At 44.3% G+C, this 22,383-nt stretch overlaps 1 protein-coding gene across 3 annotated transcripts in view; it reads right to left on the bottom strand.

The window, feature by feature from the left end:
- Window positions 1-245: 245 nt before the first annotated feature.
- Window positions 246-22,383, bottom strand: part of acox1 (acyl-CoA oxidase 1, palmitoyl) — a 63,408-nt gene continuing 41,270 nt past the window's right edge. The window contains exons 4-14 of one of the 3 annotated variants that reach the window (XM_043714326.2): window positions 22,022-22,129; window positions 20,595-20,714; window positions 18,096-18,211; window positions 15,947-16,116; window positions 14,825-14,987; window positions 12,801-12,991; window positions 8,723-8,899; window positions 4,254-4,359; window positions 3,521-3,664; window positions 2,072-2,278; window positions 246-1,074 (exon numbers count right to left, since the gene is read on the bottom strand). In XM_043714326.2, the coding sequence (XP_043570261.1) occupies window positions 1,024-1,074; window positions 2,072-2,278; window positions 3,521-3,664; window positions 4,254-4,359; window positions 8,723-8,899; window positions 12,801-12,991; window positions 14,825-14,987; window positions 15,947-16,116; window positions 18,096-18,211; window positions 20,595-20,714; window positions 22,022-22,129 (1,553 nt within the window). In that variant the 3' untranslated portion in view covers window positions 246-1,023. The remainder of the gene's footprint in view (window positions 1,075-2,071; window positions 2,279-3,520; window positions 3,665-4,253; window positions 4,360-8,722; window positions 8,900-12,800; window positions 12,992-14,824; window positions 14,988-15,946; window positions 16,117-18,095; window positions 18,212-20,594; window positions 20,715-22,021; window positions 22,130-22,383) is intronic. The other 2 variants (XM_043714325.2, XM_043714324.2) reach the window with 2 other exon arrangements.

Genomic DNA, 22,383 nt, shown 5'->3' with positions numbered 1-22,383 from the left:
TGGTAGATGAGGACCAGTATCACTACTATTATAGGACAAGCCAAACAGAGAACAGCCAGGGAATTCCTAGTGGCATGGCACTCATCCACAGATTCTATCAACAAATACATCGACCTGGACCCAATATACCGGCCACTGCAGCGGACAGCTGGAACTGACAACCGGAAGAGGCAGAGACAAACCACTATAAATGCCGGAGGAAACATCACAGAAGCGCTTCACAGGAGGCTCCCAAGCACTGAGGATGTCACCTAGACAGAGGATGAAATGTCTGCAACACAAGTTCCCAGCTCGGCGAACAGAACCACAACAGTTAGAATTATTGCAAAATCCTTCATATTTGTAGAGGAACAGTCATTCAGTCCGGCTAAAACAATACAGACCCCAAACCTGAATTCCTGATTCTGCCCTTCCTCTAAAAAGCCACCTAGTGCTCAACAGCAGACTCATTTCTGACTTTCCTCCCACCCAATCCCAGTCTCAGAGAGCTTTTGCTTTGAACACTGGTGCTGGTCTTTATACCTCTGAAGCACTAATTACTCTGACACTGGGCACAGCCTGCAAATACTGTGGTAGTTTTTATCAGGAGCAGAAACTGAAGGCGATTCCTCTCATTTGCTGCTGCATCACGGCCCGTGCACTGCAGAAAGCTCCACAGAGGTGCTGCCATGCTCAGCAGGGAGTAGTGGACACAAAATCTGCAGATTACACATTTTCAACTCCAGTTCCAAAGTCTGATGATACAACTGTAATAGTACACAGTATGAGGGAGGGGGCAGGAAAAAGAATTCGCTCGGCAACCGTTAAAAAGAGCTACTTCTGCCATTCAGGAAACGAGACTGAGAGGTCAGAGACACCAAGAATCAAAATTAAAGGTTTAGAATTTGATTTGGAACCAGGACGCCCCAAGTTCAAGTGCCCCAGAGATGTGTGTAATACCATCTCTGAACAGGTTGATTAGAAAACTTTGAGAATTTGATTGGTAGCTGGGTTCAATTTCTTAGACAAAGAACAGTTAGAGCCTCACAGCTTGGACTGCAGAGGTTTCAGATATTTGTAGAATGACTGGTGAACCTAGGAAGAAGAAGAAACAGATGGTCAGTCCTCAGAAACCAAACCTCCAAATCTCTCTCTTGTTCACATAAGCACTGGTGAATTCTCACTCATAACATTCAACACACTCCTAGCAAATCAAGACCCTGGAGACCCACCATAACTCCAAACTGATGGATAATACATCAGGGCTGATGAGTTAGGGTTAGGGTAGTATCCCTACCCCTGACCCAGAGGTGTCGATTCCAGTCCCAGCTGCCACATAGATGTCATAGCATTTTCAAACAGGCTGATTTCCAATAAATTTTAAACCCACTGTCAGGAGTGGACCATACTGTCAAACAGCACAGCTATGTCATGGCCTCACAAACTTCAAGGTTTCTATAATACAGGTGTAAGGAAACAGAATTCCCAAACTCTGCTGAATTGGTTCTTTGTTCTGTTGGTCAGTGCATGGGATGGAATGCATCTGTATTTCTGTCAGGGAAAGGATGCTGGATGCCAAGTAAAACATCCTTTATGGAGATTTAATGGACAATAAGAGGAGGACATCTGAGAGGCTTGTCAAAAGAAGAATTAAAGGCAGAGACACAAATAAATATTTTCACACCCAGGCCAGTCAGGACATGGAAATCTCAGCCATAAATAGTTATTGAGTCCATAAGAGAGGGGAATATTTAGGGGAAGAATGGGATTAGTCTACACGGCTGATGAATAAAGGCACTAAATGTTGTCTTGATGGGCTGAAACATTTATCACCCTGTCCCTGTAAAGGTTCTGGGAGTCCCAATTGACCGAATAATTTTTAATCTCCCACCATACCAGGTTTGAGTGGGAGAGCCAACTAGAGTGCTGTGGTAATATCCAAGCTCATTTCACATTGGAGTCCGAAAACAGCAAGGGGTTTGTCCGCTTCAATCTGGCCCCAAGATGACAACCCACTGTTCCAACGTCTACCTCCCCATACTGGGGAAGTTCCAATATGTCTGACTGATCATCGCCTGCTAGACGTACATACCTCGGTTTTATTTAGAGGTGATCTCTTCGCCCATTCAAACATGTGTTCATAAACATTCCCATCGTAACGCCCGAGTACTGATGCAAGAACTGCGTCGGGGTAATCAAAGGCATCGACGAGAGCGACGGCATTGGGTCGGATCATAGCGAGCAGCTCCTTCACCCGCTGGTGAACATGGGAAATCTGCAAGTCATTCAGGATCCCAGCCTGCACAGGACAACAGGATGTTATAAAGCATGCTTCAGCACAGCCAAAGAGACACAACACTAGACAACTCTGCCTATGGTCCAGCAAAAGCCTACGTTTCAGCTAGTTTCTCCCAGAGCACATACCTTCCTCTGTGTTATAATGCCTCAGCCTAGAATTTCATGTTGTGCGACAGTGAGACAGCATCTAACCTGTCCCTCAACTGTGTGGACTAGTTACTAACATGAGTGAACTAATCACAGAATTGGAGAGCAATCCCAAATGGTGGGAATACAAACTATCAAAGAAGGGTCATAACAGTAGAAGTGGGAGTTAGATGACAGGAATAATTGAACACAAGTGAAGAGATGCAAGTTGCTTCCTATTTTAAAATCATATATGTACATTGCTTTAATTCTATATCAAAACTGAATAACAAAATTACAGCTATTGGGAAGCTTAGAGGTCACTGTTGAGGATACTGGAGTTTCTCTACTGGAGTTGAGGCAGAAGGAACTGCATGAAAGGTTGAACAAATTGGGTCTATACATGTTGGGGTTTAAAAGAATGAGGTAACCCCACTGAACTTAGTAAAATTTGTGAGCACTTGACAGTATAGAGAATGATAGGATATTTCCCCTCTGGGGACACAGTTTTGGAATAAGGACCTGCCCACTTTAGGAAAAAGATAGATTTTTGATCAAAAGGGAATCAAAAGCGATGGAGAGAGCTGGCTGGGAAGTAGACTGGGAGTCAAGATCATATTGGCCACAATCTTATTGAAGTGACTGAGCAGTCTTGAGGGGGCTAAATGGTGTCCTCCTGTGCCTGTTTCTTATGTTAAACCAGATGTGGTACTATCAATACTAGTGGACAAACGATGTAATTACAGCATGACAACATTACATTGGCATTTTCCATTATAAATATTGACAGATGAATCTATAATAGAAAAGTCTATATTGAAGATGTTAACAGACCCATATTTTAATATATCACAGATATATAGGATGGTTATGGTAACTGAAGCAAATGCTAAGGCTTTCAATGAATATTGGATCTCAGTCTCTTGCTCCCTTCTCATTACACCTTCAGTCTGTTTTTGGACTTTCTAAAAGGCATCATATTAAAATGTTATGAATTAGATGTAATTCCAATCCCTGTTAAGTTTCCACAAGACTGACACACTGTATAATGACTTTCACTGTGTCTCTAAGGTCTTTGTATCCATACCACCAAGGCTGTGGTTTAGCATCCACTCACATGCAGGAAATCTCCAGAGTTCTTGCTAATTCCATACAGCGCATACATCAGGCACAGAGTGCTAAGGACATCGTGGATTGCAGTGTCTGTGATCTCAGACAGTTTGGCTGCAAACAGCTTCACCACCACGTAGTGGCAGTGAGCCTAAGGAAGGGGAGAACAAGAGTAATTAAACAAACGCCCGCAGTTACACATCCTACACAAAAAGAAATAAGACACAGAACATGATTAGACAGGAGTAAAGGGATGGGTTTCTGAATTGCAAGGGCACTACAACCCTCCTTTTGCACAATGTCTAAGGGGTGCCACCCTGCTCTAAACAAATACTTTCAATCTGTCCCCACACAAACAACACCAATGAAAGCAAGTGCAATGCTTCCAACTTATAATCATTATCCAGTCCCGAGTCAAACATTACACTCAGCAATGACGAGCCTGATAGCTTCACCACACACCAGCTCTTGGCTTCATAAAGTGATTGCGATTGTTAAAAATCGCACTGACAATCTACAAAGACCTGCCGTGATTCAATGTTCCAGGCACAGGTATCCTGACTCTCACCAACCCAGAAGGAAGGGAGTCACATCCAAACACAAAGGAGGGGAAGCAGAAATTTAGCTTTGAAAGAAAGAGAGGAATGGATGGGCTATGAGGAGGCAGGGCAGGTGAGGGAGGAAAGGGAAATCAACTTTCCTCAGATGAGGAGACACCATTCTAACCAAGGGCGACTCACCCCCGATGCTCTGACTAGGTCAATAGACGTGCTGTTCCAGGCTTCCTCTTTGTTCTTCCTGCGTCCCAGTTCCATGCGATAATTCCGTGCAGCTGCCTCAACCAGGCTGGAAAACACGGAGTGGGATAAGCAAGAGGAACGATTACACAGGGCATCAACAGGCACAGTGTATAACAGATACTTTGCAAGTCTACAGTCTCAAGCCTGACCTCTGAATGCTGGAGGTTAGGGCAGTGTTAGTTTCACACACTCATCTTTGCCTTGTTGGACTAAGAAAAACAGAATGGATTTCAGCTATACATTTCTCAGAGGACAAAGCTGTCTTTCAGGATTGGTCAGGTGCTATGTGGATTAAGTGAAGAGCCAGGGCCAATGATGCTGAGCACTGGGAACCAGAAAAGTGGTAACTCGGGAAGGTAAGTCAGGAAGGACTGCCTTGACATAGAACATAGAACAATACAGCACAGAACAGCCCACGATGTTGTGCCGAACTTCTAACCTAGATTAAGTACCCATCCATGTACCTATCCAAATGCCGCTTAAAGGTCGCCAATGATTCCGACTCTACCACTCCCACGGGCAGCACATTCCATGCCCCCACCACTCTCTGGGTAAAGAACCCACCCCTGACATCTCCCCTATACCTTCCACCCTTCACCTTAAATTTATGTCCCCTTGTAACACTCTGTTGTACCCGGGGAAAAAGTTTCTGACTGTCTACTCTATCTATTCCTCTGATCATCTTATAAACCTCTATCAAGTCACCCCTCATCCTTCGCCGTTCCAACGAGAAAAGGCCGAGAACTCTCAACCTATCCTCGTACGACTTCCTCTCCATTCCAGGCAACATCCTGGTAAATCTTCTCTGCACCCTCTCCAAAGCTTCCACATCTTTCCTAAAGTGAGGCGACCAGAACTGCACACAGTACTCCAACTGTGGCCTAACCAAAGTCCTGTACAGCTGGAACATCACTTCACGACTCTTGAATTCAATCCCTCTGCTAATGAACGATAATACTCCATAGGCCTTCTTACAAGCTCTATCCACCTGAGTGGCAACCTTCAAAGATCTATGTACATAGACCCCAAGATCCCTCTGTTCCTCCACCTGACTAAGAACCCTACCATTAACCCTGTATTCCGCATTCTTATTTGTTCTTCCAAAATGGACAACCTCACACTTGGCAGGGTTGAACTCCATCTGCCACTCCTCAGCCCAGCTCTGCATCATATCTAAGTCCCTCTGCAGCCGACAACAGCCCTCCTCACTGTCCACAACTCCACCTATCTTCGTATCATCTGCAAATTTACTGACCCACCCTTCGACTCCCTCATCTAAGTCATTAATAAAAATTACAAACAGCAGAGGACCCAGAACTGATCCCTGCGGAACTCCACTTGTAACTGGGCTCCAGGCTGAATATTTACCATCTACCACCACTCTCTGCCTTCGACCGGTTAGCCAGTTTTCTATCCAATTGGCCAAATATCCCTCTATCCCATGCCTCCTGACTTTCCGCATAAGCCTACCATGGGGAACCTTATCAAATGCCTTACTAAAATCCATGTACACTACATCCACTGCTCTACCCTCATCCACATGCTTGGTCACCTCCTCGAAGAATTCAATAAGACTTGTAAGGCAAGACCTACCCTTCACAAATCCATGCTGGCTGTCCCTAATCAAGCAGTGTCTTTCCAGATACTCATAAATCCTATCCCTCAGTACCCTTTCCATTACTTTGCCTACCACAGAAGTAAGACTAACAGGCCTATAATTCCCGGGGTTATCCCTATTCCCTTTTTTGAACAGGGGCACAACATTCGCTACTCTCCAGTCCCCTGGTACCACCCCCGTTGCCAGTGAAGACGAGAAGATCATTGCCAACGGTACTGCAATTTCCTCTCTTGCTTCCCACATAATCCTAGGATATATCCCGTCAGGCCCGGGGGACTTGTCTATCCTCAAGTTGTTCAAAATGTCCAACACATCTTCCTTCCTAACAGGTATCTCTTCTAGCTTACCAGTCCATTTCACACTCTAAATGTTTTTAGAGTGCTCACACTCACATGTTTTTACAATCACTCTCTTGCTTGAAGAAAATGGTCTAGTGATCGACTAAGACACTGGATAATGTACTTGTTGCTCACAATGACCTCTCCTTTAAATTAGTGAGACCAAAAGCTTTACTGTATACCTCCTGTCTGGCCAGAAGAATGTTTATAGGAATGACAATCTTCCAATTGCTTGTGATTTCAATAAACAACCTTGCTCCCATTCTAACATTTCCAGCCTGTTATTGTATCCCTACTAAACACAATGCAGGCTGGACGAACACCACCTTATTTCTTATTTAGACAGCATTCAGGACTCAATATGGAGTTCCACTTCAGAGTATGACCTCTGTATTTTATCCCCACAGATTCTACCTGACCAACTTGGTTTCTCCAGCACTTGGAGAACTTAGGATGGTCTTTGTTGGAGAAGGAAACTTTAAGAGATCTGACTGGGGTGTTGAAAAGCACAAGGGACCTGGAGAGCGCAGATAATGAGAAACCAGTCACGTTGTTGAAGAATCGAGAACAAGGGGGTACAGGTTGGCAAAAGAATCAGTGGTGATGCGAGTAAAAGGTTTTAACAGGTTAGGGTCTGGAATCCAGAGAGTCTGGTACAGACAGAGTTGGTTTGAGATTTCAAAGAGAGAACTGAATAATCATATTGAAAAGGAGGAATGTCCATGGCTACTGGGAGAAGCCAGGGAAGTGGCATGAAGTGTCAGCAGAGCCAGCACTGAACAATGGGCCAAAAGGCCTCCTTCTGTGCTGTAACTATTCTGTGATTGCAGACCGAGTGACTGAGGGAGCAACTAGTGAAACGAGCTTATCAGAATGAGTCAGTATGGATCTGTAAATGTTAAGGCATGTTGGATAAGCTTGTCTGAATGCTTTTAAAAAGTTACTAAAGTGGTGGATAAACATGACTTATGGATGCTATTTATAGAGATTGCTTCTGGAACGCATTCAGAAGGTGAACCAGATGAGGTTTTACAATAATTGACAGTGCTTACATGTCTGGCACTAAGCTCTCTTTTAATTTCAGATTTTGATTGAAATCAAATTTCACCATCTGCCATGGTGGGATTTGAATATTTGCCCCAAAACATTAGCCAGCAGTTCTGGATTACTAGTCCAGTGACAATAGCAGTGTTGTAATATCTGTCCTGAGTGAATTTCCAATGAAGAGACTCACTGCAACAAATCTTTTTTTATGGCACCAGCTGCCACATTGCATGAAGTAAAGTCACATGACCCAAAGTATCTTGTTGTGTTAGACTCAGCACATAAATGAATGTGTACTTGTGAAAGTTGGTAAAGAGGGGAGGAAGGGGGCAGCTGGAAGAAATGGCAAGGTCAACGGGAGTTGTGGGGAGGGGTGTGGTTAGTGCCACAATGACCCAGGAGTTAGAGCAGGTTAATATCCCTCCAACATTTCATGGTTAACTGAAAGTTAGAACCCTCTCGAGTTTCAGACTCTAACTCAGAGTTGAACCTTTTTCAGAATGTTCCTGGTGTTCGGCAATTACCCAGTGGCAACGTACATTTCCCAGACAGCTTCCATACAGAGTCAGGGCTTCCAGGGGGCAGGAGAGGAAGGCAATCTCAGACTATCCAGAAAATGACAGCCAATGATTGGGCAAGTGTATAAATATGTGGAGTTGAGAACAATCCTTTGATTAGATTAGATTAGATTAGATTAGATTACATTACAGTGTGGAAACAGGCCCTTCGGCCCAACAAGTCCACACCGCCCCGCCGAAGCGCAACCCACCCATGCCCCTACATTTACCCCTTACCTAACACTACTGGCAATTTAGCATGGCCAATTCACCTGACCTGCACATCTTTGGACTGTGGGAGGAAACCGGAGCACCCGGAGGAAACCCACGTAGACACGGGGAGAACGTGCAAACTCCACACAGTCAGTCGCCTGAGGCGGGTATTGAACCCGGGTCTCTGGCGCTGTGAAGCAGCAGTGCTAACCACTGTGCCACCGTGCCGCCTATAATGCCGCCAATCAGTGATGTACCAATGGAATTAGTTAAAAAAGAAGAGACAGAAAGCAGGAAGTTAAAGATGGAACTAGTGGTGTACTGGCATCCTGCAGGGATCAGCACTGAGGCCTCAGTTTTCCGCCATATTCATCAACAATTCAGATGAAGCAAAAGAGTTATATATATATAGGAGTTTGCTGGCAGTCAGGAATTGCAGCACATTGGAACATCTCTCATGTCTCACTGTCAGACAGATGATTGAATTTACCATAAGACATTAGAACATCCCAAAGGGCTTGACAGTGACAATGTTCTTATCCTGTACCGTTAATCCCTTACAAAAAGTTATGACAAACATGGGCAAACCAAATTGGGAAACCTGACCAGGTTACCACAGCTCCCCTCCCTGGTACTCACTTAGCAGCTCGCAGCTGGTACGCTTCCACTAAGCTGCTGATGTCATTGATGTCTACCACCATTGGTTGACTGGCCACTTGCTGGGGCTGGATGTGGCTGCACAGGTCATTCAGGTACGAGACAGTGCCCACTAGCTTCTGACCAGACTTTGCCTGGGTATAACTCTTGAACAGGTACCTGCAATGCACCAGGAGGCAAATAATCCATCACTAGCAATGCACATGAAGAAAGCAATAGGGGTCAAAATAGTGCAGATGGAGAGAAAAGCAAATTAGCAGAACACTAGATCACACCATACAGGAGGAGGTCATTCAGCCATCAATGCTGGTGTCAGTTCTTTGAAAGAGCTAATAGCTCCATTTCTCTGTCTGGTGAGTTTCATGCACCGTATCACCCTGGTATTAAGCCTAAGCTGATTCCCTACTGCCACACATATGAAGGCAATATGAGTGCTGCAATCAGTAGGGAAGTAGGCACCTGGCAGCAGACATGTCACACACCCAATCACTGCTGCAGCCAGTTGAGATTGCAGGGAGCTGAGTGGAGCCTGCATCATCAGAACACTGAAGACTCATAACTGAGGCACAAAGCAAAACTGACTTCAGGTCAGCTGGAAGGCTGCAGTGTGCAGAGTGGCAGTGAAGGAGAAAATGAGATCTGTAGCAATACTGAACAGTCCAGACTCTCACACCTACAGATTGGCAAGTTGAGATGACTTAGGTTAGTAAAACAACAGGTTAAAAAACAAACCAACAGAAGTTCTATAATAATTATAAACCCGTGGTAAGGTGAAACTAAGGCTTAAGATGCACCACTGATTACTTCTAGATGATTAAGAATCTGATTGTGGCAATACATAATTTCTCCTCTACAGATGCTGCTATACCTCCCCCAGAACTCTTTTTCAGTTTGCTAATCTCAGTATCTTGCTTTTAATACATAGCAATCCCTAAGCTGCTCAGAACTGTACTGGGTTTCTGTTGTTCTGAAAGTATCGCAACTTCCTGATACCATGATCTCATTTTGACTTGGGGTTTATCTAACAGTGAGGCAACAATGCAGAAAACATACCAATTGTAGGACAATACATGACATGACAAACCAGGGAATTACAAATAAGCAGGAGGACTCAACTGCTGTGGCTGATAGCTCAATTACCTGGGTTATGGAAAACAATCAATTATCAGACACAGGTATAGACAGTGCTTGAGGAACAGGGCCAGATGAGGCAATCTCATTACTCAGCAACTCTCTCAGGCCTGAAGATGGGATTTTTTGTTAAGCCCATTTAGACACCCAATGGATACCTTCAAAATGCAGTTAATTTTGCAAATTAAAGGATACAGCAGCCAAGTAAATCTGCTAATAGGTCAGCGCTTCCCAAACATTTTTCTGCTACAGCCCTATTGTAACACCTCAGACTCCATCTGACCTTGGGTGGGAGGACTAAACTTCAGCTCCTGAATAGCACGTAAGGAGAAGTTCAACATGAGGGGAATTGTTTAAATCGCAGGGATTTTTGTAAATAAAAATCCTACCTTCAAAATTGTTTTTCTTTTTAGCAGCAACTGCAGCAGCAGCAATCAGGCCTCAAAATTATATCCATTAGACCACACCCACCAAAAAAAACCTCATGTGGTATTAAAGTTGCCTTGCAGTTGTTAGAATTGACACTGAGTTCCATGATGACTACTGCTGCCTCAGAGCCTTGTGACTCCAACAGCTGGACCTGTGACCATCAGAGGAGTTCTTCAGCCAGTTTGGGAGGGCCTATTCTAGGTGCTGAAGGTACAATGTGGTCATGATGATTAAAAGATTAGGTCAATAGGAAGGAACAGCGGTAATTCTGAGAGTTGGGATGTTTGTGGAATACAGCATGGGAGGACCAAGAAACGGATTGTAAAAAGGATGAATAGAATAGGAATGCAACTGAGCAAAAAAATTAAAATTAACTGTAAAACTTCCATAGGTGTGTAAAAAGGGAAAATGTTTGATTAAAACATATATGGGTCCATGAAAGGCAGAGTCAGTAGAATTTATAAACATACAAACATAACAATTAGGGAATAGAGAAATGGCAGAGAAGCTTAATTACTTTGATTTTTCTGCTATCCTGAAGTTCCCAGAACTCTCCCACATTTACAGATCCAAGTGACCAGGGAAAATGAGGAGTTGAACAAAATTAGTGTTTGTTAGAAGAGTGGGCTGGAGAAGTTAGTGGGGCTGAAGGTTTTTGCTAAATCCCTAGAACCTGAGAAATAACTTTCATCCCAGAGTGTTGAAGGCGGTGGCGATAGAGATAGCTGCTGCATTGGTGATTATCTTGAAATTTTATCGATTCTGCATTGATTACTGTGGATTAGAAGTTGGCAAATGTTGCCCCACTATTCAAGAAGGGAGTGACTGAAAAATAAAGAGGGAATTACAGACCTGTTACCTTATATTAGTAGCAGGGAAAATACTAGAATTTATCTTAAAGGCTGCAATAAAAAGACACCTGGTTGAGAAAGAGCTGATTGGGCAAGGTCAGCATGGATTTGTGAACAGGATATCATGTTTGATGAACGCTTCTGTGGTTTTGTTCGGAAGATGCTACCAACAAAGTTGAGAAAGGAGAGTCAATGGACATGGTGTGAAGGCTGTTCATAAAGTTCCCCACAGATGGTGGTTAGGAAAATTAAAGCATGTAGGATAGAAGGTAATGTACCAGCATGAGTTAACGATTGTCAGTTAGCCAGAGAGGAGGAATAAATGGGTCACCCTCACCTTGACAGACTGTGACTAGTGAAAAACCACAAGGATCAGCACTTGGGCCTGAGCTGTTCACGATACATAATCGGTGATTAGGAGGTTGAAGAGAACCTCTTGTGGCACAGAGGTGGCGTCCCTCCCCCGGGACCAGGAGGCCTGGGATCAAGTCCCACCTGCTCCAGAGATGCGTAATAACATCTCTGAACAAGGAAAAGATAGGTTGGAGGTCGGGGACAAAACATAACATTTCCAAATTTGCAGATGGTACAAAGCCAATTGGGAATGTGTAAGAGAGGAAGATGTAAAGTGGCTTCAAGAAGACATGGACAGACTTAGTGGATGGATAAGAACATGACAATTGTAATACAATGCGGCAAAATGTGAGGCTATTCACTATGGTAGGAAGAAGAGATGTGCAGAGTATTTATCAAATGATATGAGGCTGGAAGGTGTAGATGTACAAAGGGAGCTAGGTATTACTTGTCAATAAATCACTGAAGGATGACATGCAGCTGCAGCAAGTTAAGGTGAATGGAACATTAGCCTTTATAGCAAGAGGACTGGAGTACAGGAGTGGTGAAATCTTGCTGCAATTTATTCGGAGCTTGGTTAGACTGCGCCTGGAGTACTGCATGCAATTTTAGTCTCTACCTCAATAAAGATATTATCACCACAGAGAGTGTACAACAAAGGTTCACCAAACTTTTTCTCAGGATGGCAGGACTGTTTTATGGAGAGAGATTGACTAAACTGGCCCTATATTCGAGAGTTTCAAAGAATGAGAAGCGACTTCATTGCAACTTACTAAACTTAAAGGGATAGACAGGGGAGATGCAGCTAAGAGGTTTCTGGAGCCAGGGCAAAAAGAAAGGGCAATGCCACTGAGTGGAGTGGACATTTTTTAATGAGAGGGTTGTGAACCATTGGATTTCTCCACCACAGAGAGCTGTGGAAGCTCAGTCTTTGAATATCTTTAAAGTAGAGATTGATAGATTTCTGACTACCAATGGTACAGAGTGTTATGGAGAATAAAAGATACTGAAGTATTCCAACAGCCTTGACTGTATTTAGGCTGTTGTGATTTTTATGGCTTCCAAATTTATATCTGTATTTAATGGCAGGGCAGATTTGACGGGCTGAATGGTCTACACTGTTCTTATGCTCCTAAAAGGCAATGGTAGGCTTTACATTAGGCTTCAAAACAGAGAATGAATATCCCACAAGAAAGTGAGCTGAATCCAACATCATGAGATCAGCTGACCCCCAGAAGTGTATGCACCGAAGAACAGAGTCTGACACATTCCAATGAGTGCAGCTGATTCCTTACCTTGCTGTCTGCAACATCATGACTGTGTTCTCTCCTTCATATGTGCAGCTGGGTGAGAATGTGACGTAAATGTCTGGAAGACCACTGGACCGTGAATACCCATGACCACCACAAGCCATTCGACACTCCTCAATGCCAGCACTGGCCACCCAGCTGGTGAAGGCTTTCAAGCCAGCAGAGAGAGCATGGAGCTGGAACCAGACAGTAACCATGAGCACAGAGACTGCCAGAGTGCAGAAGGCAATCAAATATAAATTTGGCAGCCAGAGAAATTACAATGGCCTTAAAAGCTCCAGATGATCTGAGCATTGCATTCTATCCTGAGAAGTTCACTTCAGGAAGTGATCCAGGGCACTTCATGTAATAAACAAACAGGCAACATAGGGCCAATGCTACCTCTAATATTAGTGTGTGCATAACTAGGTTGTGCTTCTAAAAGGGACCTTGCAAAGCAGAAAACCAACTGACTGCCACAAAACAGAAATAGCCGTGATCTAAACTAACAGTGGAACAGCACTGAGGAGCAGAAAGGTCTCTTTCACTTCCTAGATATCAATTAACAAATTAGTTCCACACCTAATATCAACATACCTGTTGTACTGCTGGTCAGCACTGTGGAAGATCATGTATGGTCTCCCAGACAGTGACTAAAACTGATATTTTGACAGTCAGTGTAGAAAGATGTGATCTGCTCCTGACTGAACCTGTTATAGGAGCTTCTTAGCTTTCTGCTCCACTGTATTGCTTTACTGTACATAGGTACTGACATTATGGTTTGAGGGAATGCACCCAGTCATTATGCTGTGACTAGGAGGGGGGAAGAAATTCAGTCCTTTCAGTCTCGACCATCAATTTTCTCCCCTGGTCAGTGTACTCCAGGGAGATGCAGCATAAACGGTGTTTAGGGGTTGGAGTGATCAGAGAAACATATGCACCAGAAACTGAACTGAAATAACGACACTTAGGCTCCCAGAATGGCCTTTTAACAATTATCAGGACATGTCAAGGCTACTATTTATGGTCCAATTCTACGTGCCCTTCAGAAAGTGGTGTTGAGCCACCTTCACTTGCTGCCAAAGTTCACATGAAGGCTCTTTCACACTCTATCCTCCTTCCCTCATACCAACCCCCACAGCACCCAATCACCGCAATACCCCAAAACCACTAGCCCACTACCATCACCATCACAGCACCTGGTTTGAAGCAGGGACTAACACCCATATAGCACATTCCCCACCCCTCCCCAGACTAGAATCAACTTTTCTTTTGCATCCACTTAACTCAGTCACAGGTTGACAGCAGCTGTCAGAGTGCCTGTCTGGACTTTTAGATTTCCGAATTACAGTACTGACTGCTGTGATGGGGGGTTTTGAGGGTTGGGCGTGGGGGGGGGGGGGTGGGAGGTGATTTGCCTTCTTGTGGCAGCTCTGCACTATGAAAGACCTGAGCGACTGGAAGTATGCCTCTGTTTCTTGGAGGAAGGCCTAAGTGGAATGAGGAACTCCGTTCTTTTGTTTAAAAAAAAGGCTGAGTGGCTAGCCGCATAAGAATGCCACATTTCAGAAAATCTGCGCCTTTCTTTAAGACGGTGGGTGAGGACACTGAGGCATAGGGCAAAACTCAACGGTTGGACAACAGCGAGTGAAACAGACAGCTACATCTGGCTGCATGTCTCAAGCAACCTCACCATCTACACTCAAACAAGTTGCAACCAGAACCGGAGCAAGTTTCAAAGGGGAGTAACCAGCCTTGAAGGTACTTCTTCCACTGGCAAAAGAGGATGGCAGAATTCTGGGTGAAGGGGAATTGGTAAGAAATCTTAACCAAGATATCAATAGTGAATTGTCATTCTCTGTATTGGCATTATGCATTCTATAATTCTGTTCGAAGACAGATTGAAGTAGCGTTGGATCACTGGACACCACAGAACATTTTGGAGTGAAGTGGAACTATTACAGATATCTCACAGATGCCACAGAGGCAAATGCAGTACAGTGATCAGAATAATGTAGCACCCTCCATACCTCAGGTAACTGGCTGTAGTCTCCATCATTCATGTCCCCAGTAATACGATGGTACGTTTCCCTCATGAAGTTTCCAACAAACCGGAAGGCATAGGCTGTCACCAGCAGTGGAAACAGCTTGTACTGTTGAGTCTGGTAATCCAGTATCTGGGGTTCAGGATCACTAGCGAAATGAATCACAGGCAGCATTACTGAACCAGGAACCTCAAAATCCAGTTACATTGCAATGTACACCAAGTGAAGCCAACGGAAATCAAATCTACATGGATTCAGAATAAGGATATCAGAGAGATCACGTTGAAGAGAGAGAGACATGCTAAAGCTTTCTGATCTTCCACTCAAAATCACAAGCTGTAGATTCATCACCTTTTTCTCCTGCTGTATCTTGTGATCATTTGGCATTCTTGCATTTGTCCTGATGTTTGCAAGGTGAAAAGCTTTGACAACGGGCATGTCTTTTCTTCAAGATTCAAGTTCTATACAACCAAGTGACTGGGACATCAATATGTTTGGAGCTGTGACAGGTAAAGTGCTACTATGACACAGATCAGGCATGATCTCAGTGACTGGCAGAAAGGGCTCAAGGGAATGGATGATCAACACCTGTTCCTTTGCTGCATAAAGGTTAATTCAAATCAAAAGCTTCCACCCTGCACTAAATAATTTTCCTTGTTGGAGGTATGCACCTTGTAGATGCTGCTTGGGTGGCCTGCAGACATTCCTACTCATGACAGTATCGAGTCAAACCACAGAATACTTGTGCCCAACTAGTACAATAACGATTACATGTTACAGCTGAGCAGGCTCAAACAAAATCTATACACAGTCTCAACATGGCTTATCATTAATGTTGTAGAATAAATGAAGGACAGCTAAACCTGGACAAGCCGGTTCTGCACAGCAATCAAGATCTGGAACCATGAATTTTTTTTTCTCCCTCAGGTTAAGAGGTACAAGATTATGAGGACCATCCCAGAATCTGCACCAACTGTGGTAAATTAAAATTCAGAGACTCAGGACAATGAATGGCAGCTTCACCTGGTGTGAGTGCATTGCAATATTGGAGTGTAACAGAGCCACAGTTGCTCTCCCACACCCTCAGATATAAAGGGCAGGCCTTACCCAGGTTTCAGCTCTGACTGGTGTCGGACTGCACTGTAGCGGATAGCGATTGTACATGCTTGAGATAATGCACGTGCAGAGTCTCCTACAATCATTGAGCGTATAAAGACCATCGTGCCGTAGGTCAGCTTGTCACTGGGTGGCTTCATGTACGTCCCATCTGGCATCACCTTAAAAACCCAACAAAACCCATTCATTGCACACTCATAGCTGTGATACATACCTCATTGTTGGATTTGCATCAGGCAATGGGTCTCATGTCAAGCACTTACAGTCTGAAACAAGTATTCCTAAAATAGTTAGAGTTTTGTTTTCAGCAATCTCATTTTGATTTGCCCTACCTTGAAGGTTCCCTTTAATAGCAGTATGGCATTGTTCATTTCCCCTCACTGCCAGAGTCAGAGGAACAATGTTAATTTAATGTCAACTCTATGCTGCTGCGCCCCTTGGTTCAGCATCACAGCACCTCCGATTCTCTGTTGCACTGCTAATGATGTTGAACTGAGGTCCCTCTCTGCCATGCTATGCCCCCTCCACATCAGCATCACGCTAACTACTGCATATTAGAGGGCACTAAAGCAAGTTTTTAAAAAGACTGATTTTAGTGGAACATGGGCTTCGCTGGCTGGGTCGGTATTTATTGCTTATTCTTCATTGACCTTCAGAAGACAATGGAGAGTTGCCTTCTTGAATTACAGCAGTCTATTTGGTGTAGCTGTTTTCAATATTGATAGGAAAAGAATTCCACAATTTTGACCCAGCAACACTGAAGGAACAGTGATATACTTCCAAGGCAGGATGGGCATAGCTTGGAGGGGCATTCCCATATACCTGTTGCCCATGTCCTTCTAGATAGTCGGACGCATGGGTTTATATGGTGCTGTTTAAAGAGCTTTGGTGAGTTACTGCAGTTCATCTTGCAAACGGTCATATTACTGTCATGATGTACTGGTGGAGAAAGTGAATGGGAGTGCAGTGTTAATCGTGCAGGCTGCTTTGTCCTAATGTGTTATTGGAGCCACACTTTTCCAGCTAAGTGGAGCATATTCCATGACACTCCTGATCTGTTCCTTGTAGATGATGAGCTGGTTTTGAGGAAACAGGAGGGGAGTTACTCAGGGCAGAATTCCCACACCCTGCTGTTATACCCACAGTATTTATATGGTTAGTTTAGTTTGGTTTCTGGTCAATGGTGACTCCCAAGATCTTAATAGTGGAGAATTCAGGATACTAACATCACTGAACGTCAATGAGTGATGGTTAAATTCTCTCTGGAGGTGATCCTGGATGTTGTCCAGGTCTTGTTGCATTTGAACATGGACTGCTTCAGTATCTGAGTTATAAATGCTGTGGAACACTGGACAGTCATCAATACAAATCCCCACTTCTGACTTTATGATAGAATCATAGAATCCTACAGTGTGGAAAGAGGCCCTTGAGCCCAACAAGTCCACACCGACCCTCTGAAGAGTAACCCACCCAGACCCATTCCCCTGCCCTATTATCCTCTTTTTACCCCTGACCAATGCACCTAACCAACACATCCCTGAACACTAGGGGCAATTTAGCATGGCCAACTCACGTAATCTTCACATCTTTAGACTGTGGGAGGAAACTGGAGCACCCAGATGAAACCCATGCAGACATAGGGTGAATGTGCAAACTCCACATAGACAGTCACCCGAGGCTGGAATCGAACCCGGGTCCCTGGTGCTGTGAGGCAGCAGTGCTAACCACTGAGCTATCATGCCATCCCTCTCACAAATAAATGATGGAGGGAAGGTCATTGATGAAATTGGTTGAGCCCAGGACACTACCTTGAGGAACTCCTGCAGAGATGCCTTGGAGCTGAGAAGACCGACCAACAACTACATCCATCTTCCTTTGTGCCAGGTGTGACTCGAACCAATGGAGAATATCCCCTCTCTACACCCCTTCATCACCTCCCGATTAGATTATCATCAGAAGCACTGTCATTATCACTAATTTTTGCAAGGGGTTTTAACAATTAATTCAGCTTCCTCAATGCATTGAGTTCTGCTTTTCATTAGTACTGAGGAGTTGGTAGTGAAAGGCTCCAGACAATGAGTAAGACAATAAGGCACAGCCGAACCACACTGTCAGTCTCACCTACTGTCCACTATATTACCTTTGCATATCGCATCAGCATGTTTTCACGTGGTACACGAACATTTTCCAGCTTCAGGTAACCATTATCAACCTCGTCATACCCAAACTTCGGTCCAATATCACCTACCACTACACCTGATGAACAGAATGCAAGAGGGAAGTCAGTGAAATAACTACCACCAATCCAGACACACTGCATTCATTCACAGGGTATAGGTAGCTGTAACAAGGTCAGCATTTATTGTGGAGAAAGTGAGGTCTGCAGATGCTGGAGATCAGAGATGGAAATGTGTTGCTGGAAAAGCGCAGCAGGTCAGGCAGCATCTAGGGAACAGGAGAATCGACGTTTCGGGCATTAGCCCTTCTTCAGGAATGAGGAAAGTTGGTCCAGCAGGCTAAGATAAAAGATAGGGAGGAGGGACTTGGGGGAGGGGCGTCGGAAATGTGATAGGTGGAAAGAGGTCAAGGTGAGGGTGATAGGTCAGACTGGGGTGGGGGCGGAGAGGTCGGGAAGAAGATTGCAGGTTAGGAAGACGGTGCTGAATTTGATGGATTTGACTGAGACAGGCTGGGGGGAGGGGAAATGAGGAAACTGGTGAAATCCGAGTTCATTCCTTGTGGTTGGAGGGTGCCTAGGTGGAAGATGAGGCGTGCTTCCTCCAACCGTCGTTTCGCTGTGGTCTGACGATGGAGGAGTCCAAAGACCTGCGTATCCTTGGTGGAGTGGGAGGGGGAATTGAAATGTTGAGCTACAGGGTGGTTGGGTTGGTTGGTCCGGGTGTCCCAGAGGTGTTGAACTCGGATTTCACCAGTTTCCTCATTTCCCCTCCCCCCAGCCTGTCTCAGTCAAATCCATCAAATTCAGCACCGCCTTCCTAACCTGCAATCTTCTTCCCGACCTCTCCGCCCCCACCCCAGTCTGACCTATCACCCTCACCTTGACCTCTTTCCACCTACCACATTTCCGACGCCCCTCCCCCAAGTCCCTCCTCCCTATCTTTTATCTTAGCCTGCTGGACCAACTTTCCTCATTCCTGAAGAAGGGCTAATGCCCGAAACGTCGATTCTCCTGTTCCCTAGATGCTGCCTGACCTGCTGCGCTTTTCCAGCATTTATTGTCCATCACCATTCAGACAGTGAGCTGCCAGGAGTCGTTTGCCACCTCATCATGAAGGCAGTTAGGAGTCAACCACATCGGATTGGGTCTGGAATCGTAGGCAGACCAGGGTCCAGTAAGGATGGCACACATTCTCCCAGAAAAGGCATTAGTGAACCAGGTGAACTTTTAAAATGACAATCCAGTGGTTTCAATGCACTAGACTTAGTTCATTAATTCTCCAGCTGCTGGCTGGATCCCTCTCACATTTATCACTGAATATTGGAGCAAAGAGAATAAGAGAGAAGGGATTCCACAAAAATGGGAAGGGAGGGGCCTCGAAGGGCAATTGATGGGATAGAAGAAAGGAGAGGAAGAGGAGTTGCAGAAATGGGCACAAGGAGAGGTGCAAAAAGGACCGGAGTGGGAAGGGAGCAAAGAAAGGCCATGAAGAATAAGGGATGGACACATAGAGGGATGGAGTGACGGGGGAGAAACTGGGTTTTCAAATACATAATGCATCTTCATAAAAACAAAAGATATTGTTATTGCTTAATGAAGGAGTTACCTAATGAGGGAATTGGAGACAATGGAAAAGGAATCAAGAAATAATCGTGAGGAAAGAATTTTCCCCCAACTGAAGATGTTGGTCAAAGTCTCCAGATTATTGATGCAAACAAACAGGCTGCGATCCCTCTAATAATTACAGCCAACAGGCAAGAGAAGTAAAGACAAAAGGTCCGAGTAACTCGTATAGGACTGATGAGCACACAGGGCCTAAGTGAGTACTGCCTCATGGGTTATTTGACACTATAAACAACAGCTTTTGTTCAAAGACCAGCTTAGCAAGCTCAGGGGAGCAGCAGAATTGCTGGACGATAATATTGGGTTCACCTAGCATTATTCTAGTGATCACATGAAACAGTAATAAAGGGAGTTGTTAATGAATCCTAGCAATTAATCCACAGCAGCCACAGACATGACAGGTGTGTGCTGAAGTGAGGAAGAACTTTGAGTGATCAATCCCAAGTCATAGGCTCCTCTGAAGCAGGCTTCACTTCATTTAGACACAGGAAGGTTTGGTAAGTAAAACACTATAATTTGCTTTGGTATCCCTCAGCTTTACTGAATACTGCAATAAATGGAGCAAAAAAAAAAGTAAAAATGGTCTGGGGTCTTGCTGGTGACAAATATCAACTGATGCCTGCTGGAAACTCTACACAATTGAGCATCATGGCAAGATTAAACCATAAATTTCTCATTATTGAATCATAGGAATAGGAGAGACTATTCGCCTCTCTGCCACTTAATTAGCTGATCAGCATCTCAATTCTATTTGCCCAGTCTTCGTTCATGTTGGGTGAAGCTGGTGGGGTTTAGAGATAGCTCTGAATCATGATAAAATTCCATCAACCTCCTTACCAGGCAAAGGTTCATGTGTGCCCATCCTGCGAATTGGTACAATGAAAGCATGCAGCCCTTTGCATTGACCCTGGGTATACAGCTGAGCGAGGACAATAGCATGGTTTGAGGTCTTCCCCACTGTGCGAACAAAAGGCAAGAGTTAATGGGGAGAAACAGGTACATACTAAAGTCAGGAAGAGCCCACCAAGGAAACAGGATGGAACCAGGCTGAAAACTAACTGCACAAAAAGGACCTTACTGTACAGAACAAAGCCATTTGATCTATCATAGGCCTGTCAATTCTTCGAAGTGCTTTCTCCTGTTCAACCCAGCAATCGCCTCCATGTGAAGTAAATATCCTACAGTCTGAAAATTGGGACTAAATTTTATTCAACTATCTTTACAGCCTTAAGTTCTAGTGTTTGATTCACTGCTCATAAAAAAGGAATTCAAGATCGTGGCAACCTCACAATTTAGAACATAGAACAGTACAGCACTGGACAGGCTCTTTGACCCTCAATGTTGTGTTGGCCTTTTATCCTACTCTAAGATCAAACTAACCTAGATACCCTTCATTTTTCTATCTTCCATGTGCCTATCCAAGAATCACTTAACTGTCCCTAATGTCTCTGACTCTACTACCACTGCTGGCAATGTATTCCACACACCCACCACTTTCTGCATAAAGAGCCTACCTCTGACATCTCCCCTAAACTTTCCTCCAATCACCTTAAGATTATGCGCCCTTGTGATAGCCATTGCCACCCTGGGAAAAAGTCTCTGGCTATCCACTCTATCTATGCCTCTCATCATCTTGTACACCTCTATCAAGTCACCTCATCCTCCTTCACTCCAATTTACTTTATTCTTTCATGGATGTGGACGTCACAGGCAAAGCCAGCAATTGTTACCCATCCCTAATTGTCCTGGAACTGAGTGACTTGCTAGACCATTTGAGAGAGCATTTAAGAGCTAAATCACAATACAGTGGCCTGGAGTCACCAATAGGTCAGATTTCCTTCTGTTCTTTTTAAGAATAATTTGTTATGGTCGTCATGGTCACCATTCTTGAGGCTAGCTTTGAACTCTATGATTGTTTTAATAATTGAATTGAAATTCCACTAGCTCCATGTACCCAGGCCTCTAAATTACTGGTCCTATGACTATCCACCATCTCTCTAAGGTTATGAATATTATTTTGATTATAAAGTAAGTGACGTGAATTGAAACAGAAATGGCCATGAATAATTAGAATTGTTGATTCCAGACACTCCAATCAAAAACAGAGCAGTTCGGAGTCAAATTTTTAAAATGTCAGTCTATGAAATGAGGGTAGTGATGTTAGCTTTGCGCATCTTAGATATTTGTACCAATCCCTTGGTCCTTGCATGATAATGTAAGGATTCCCCTTCCACACAGTGGCAAACATCACCAAGCTCACTTACATCCTCCAGGCCACCATTTGATCGAGGTCACAGTTGGGCTGTTCAGCACAAACTCTTGAGTTGATGGGTCATAGGTTGCTGTTGTCTCCAAGCCTCGGATGAACGATCCTGAAAGCAACAAAGAACTCAACATGGCAGCCATGTGACTCTTGTTATTAGGGCACACAATACACTGGACCACAACCATTGCTGTGACAGACATCAAAAAGAAAATTCTTAGGATGCGGGATGATGCCTGAAAGTGGAAGATTATCAGGAGATTATCAACCTTCGCCCCAAGTAATGATGTTTGTATGGAATGACATACTATACCACTTCAGAGAGCATTAGCAGCAACCACTCAAGGTGGGAGCAAACCCAAA

Source organism: Chiloscyllium plagiosum, unplaced genomic scaffold (assembly GCF_037043375.1).
Source record: "Chiloscyllium plagiosum isolate Xiang-an unplaced genomic scaffold, Cpla_swu_hap1 HiC_scaffold_25, whole genome shotgun sequence".
Taxonomy (NCBI): Eukaryota; Metazoa; Chordata; class Chondrichthyes; order Orectolobiformes; family Hemiscylliidae; genus Chiloscyllium; species Chiloscyllium plagiosum.
This window is presented reverse-complemented; position numbering and strand designations above follow the sequence as displayed.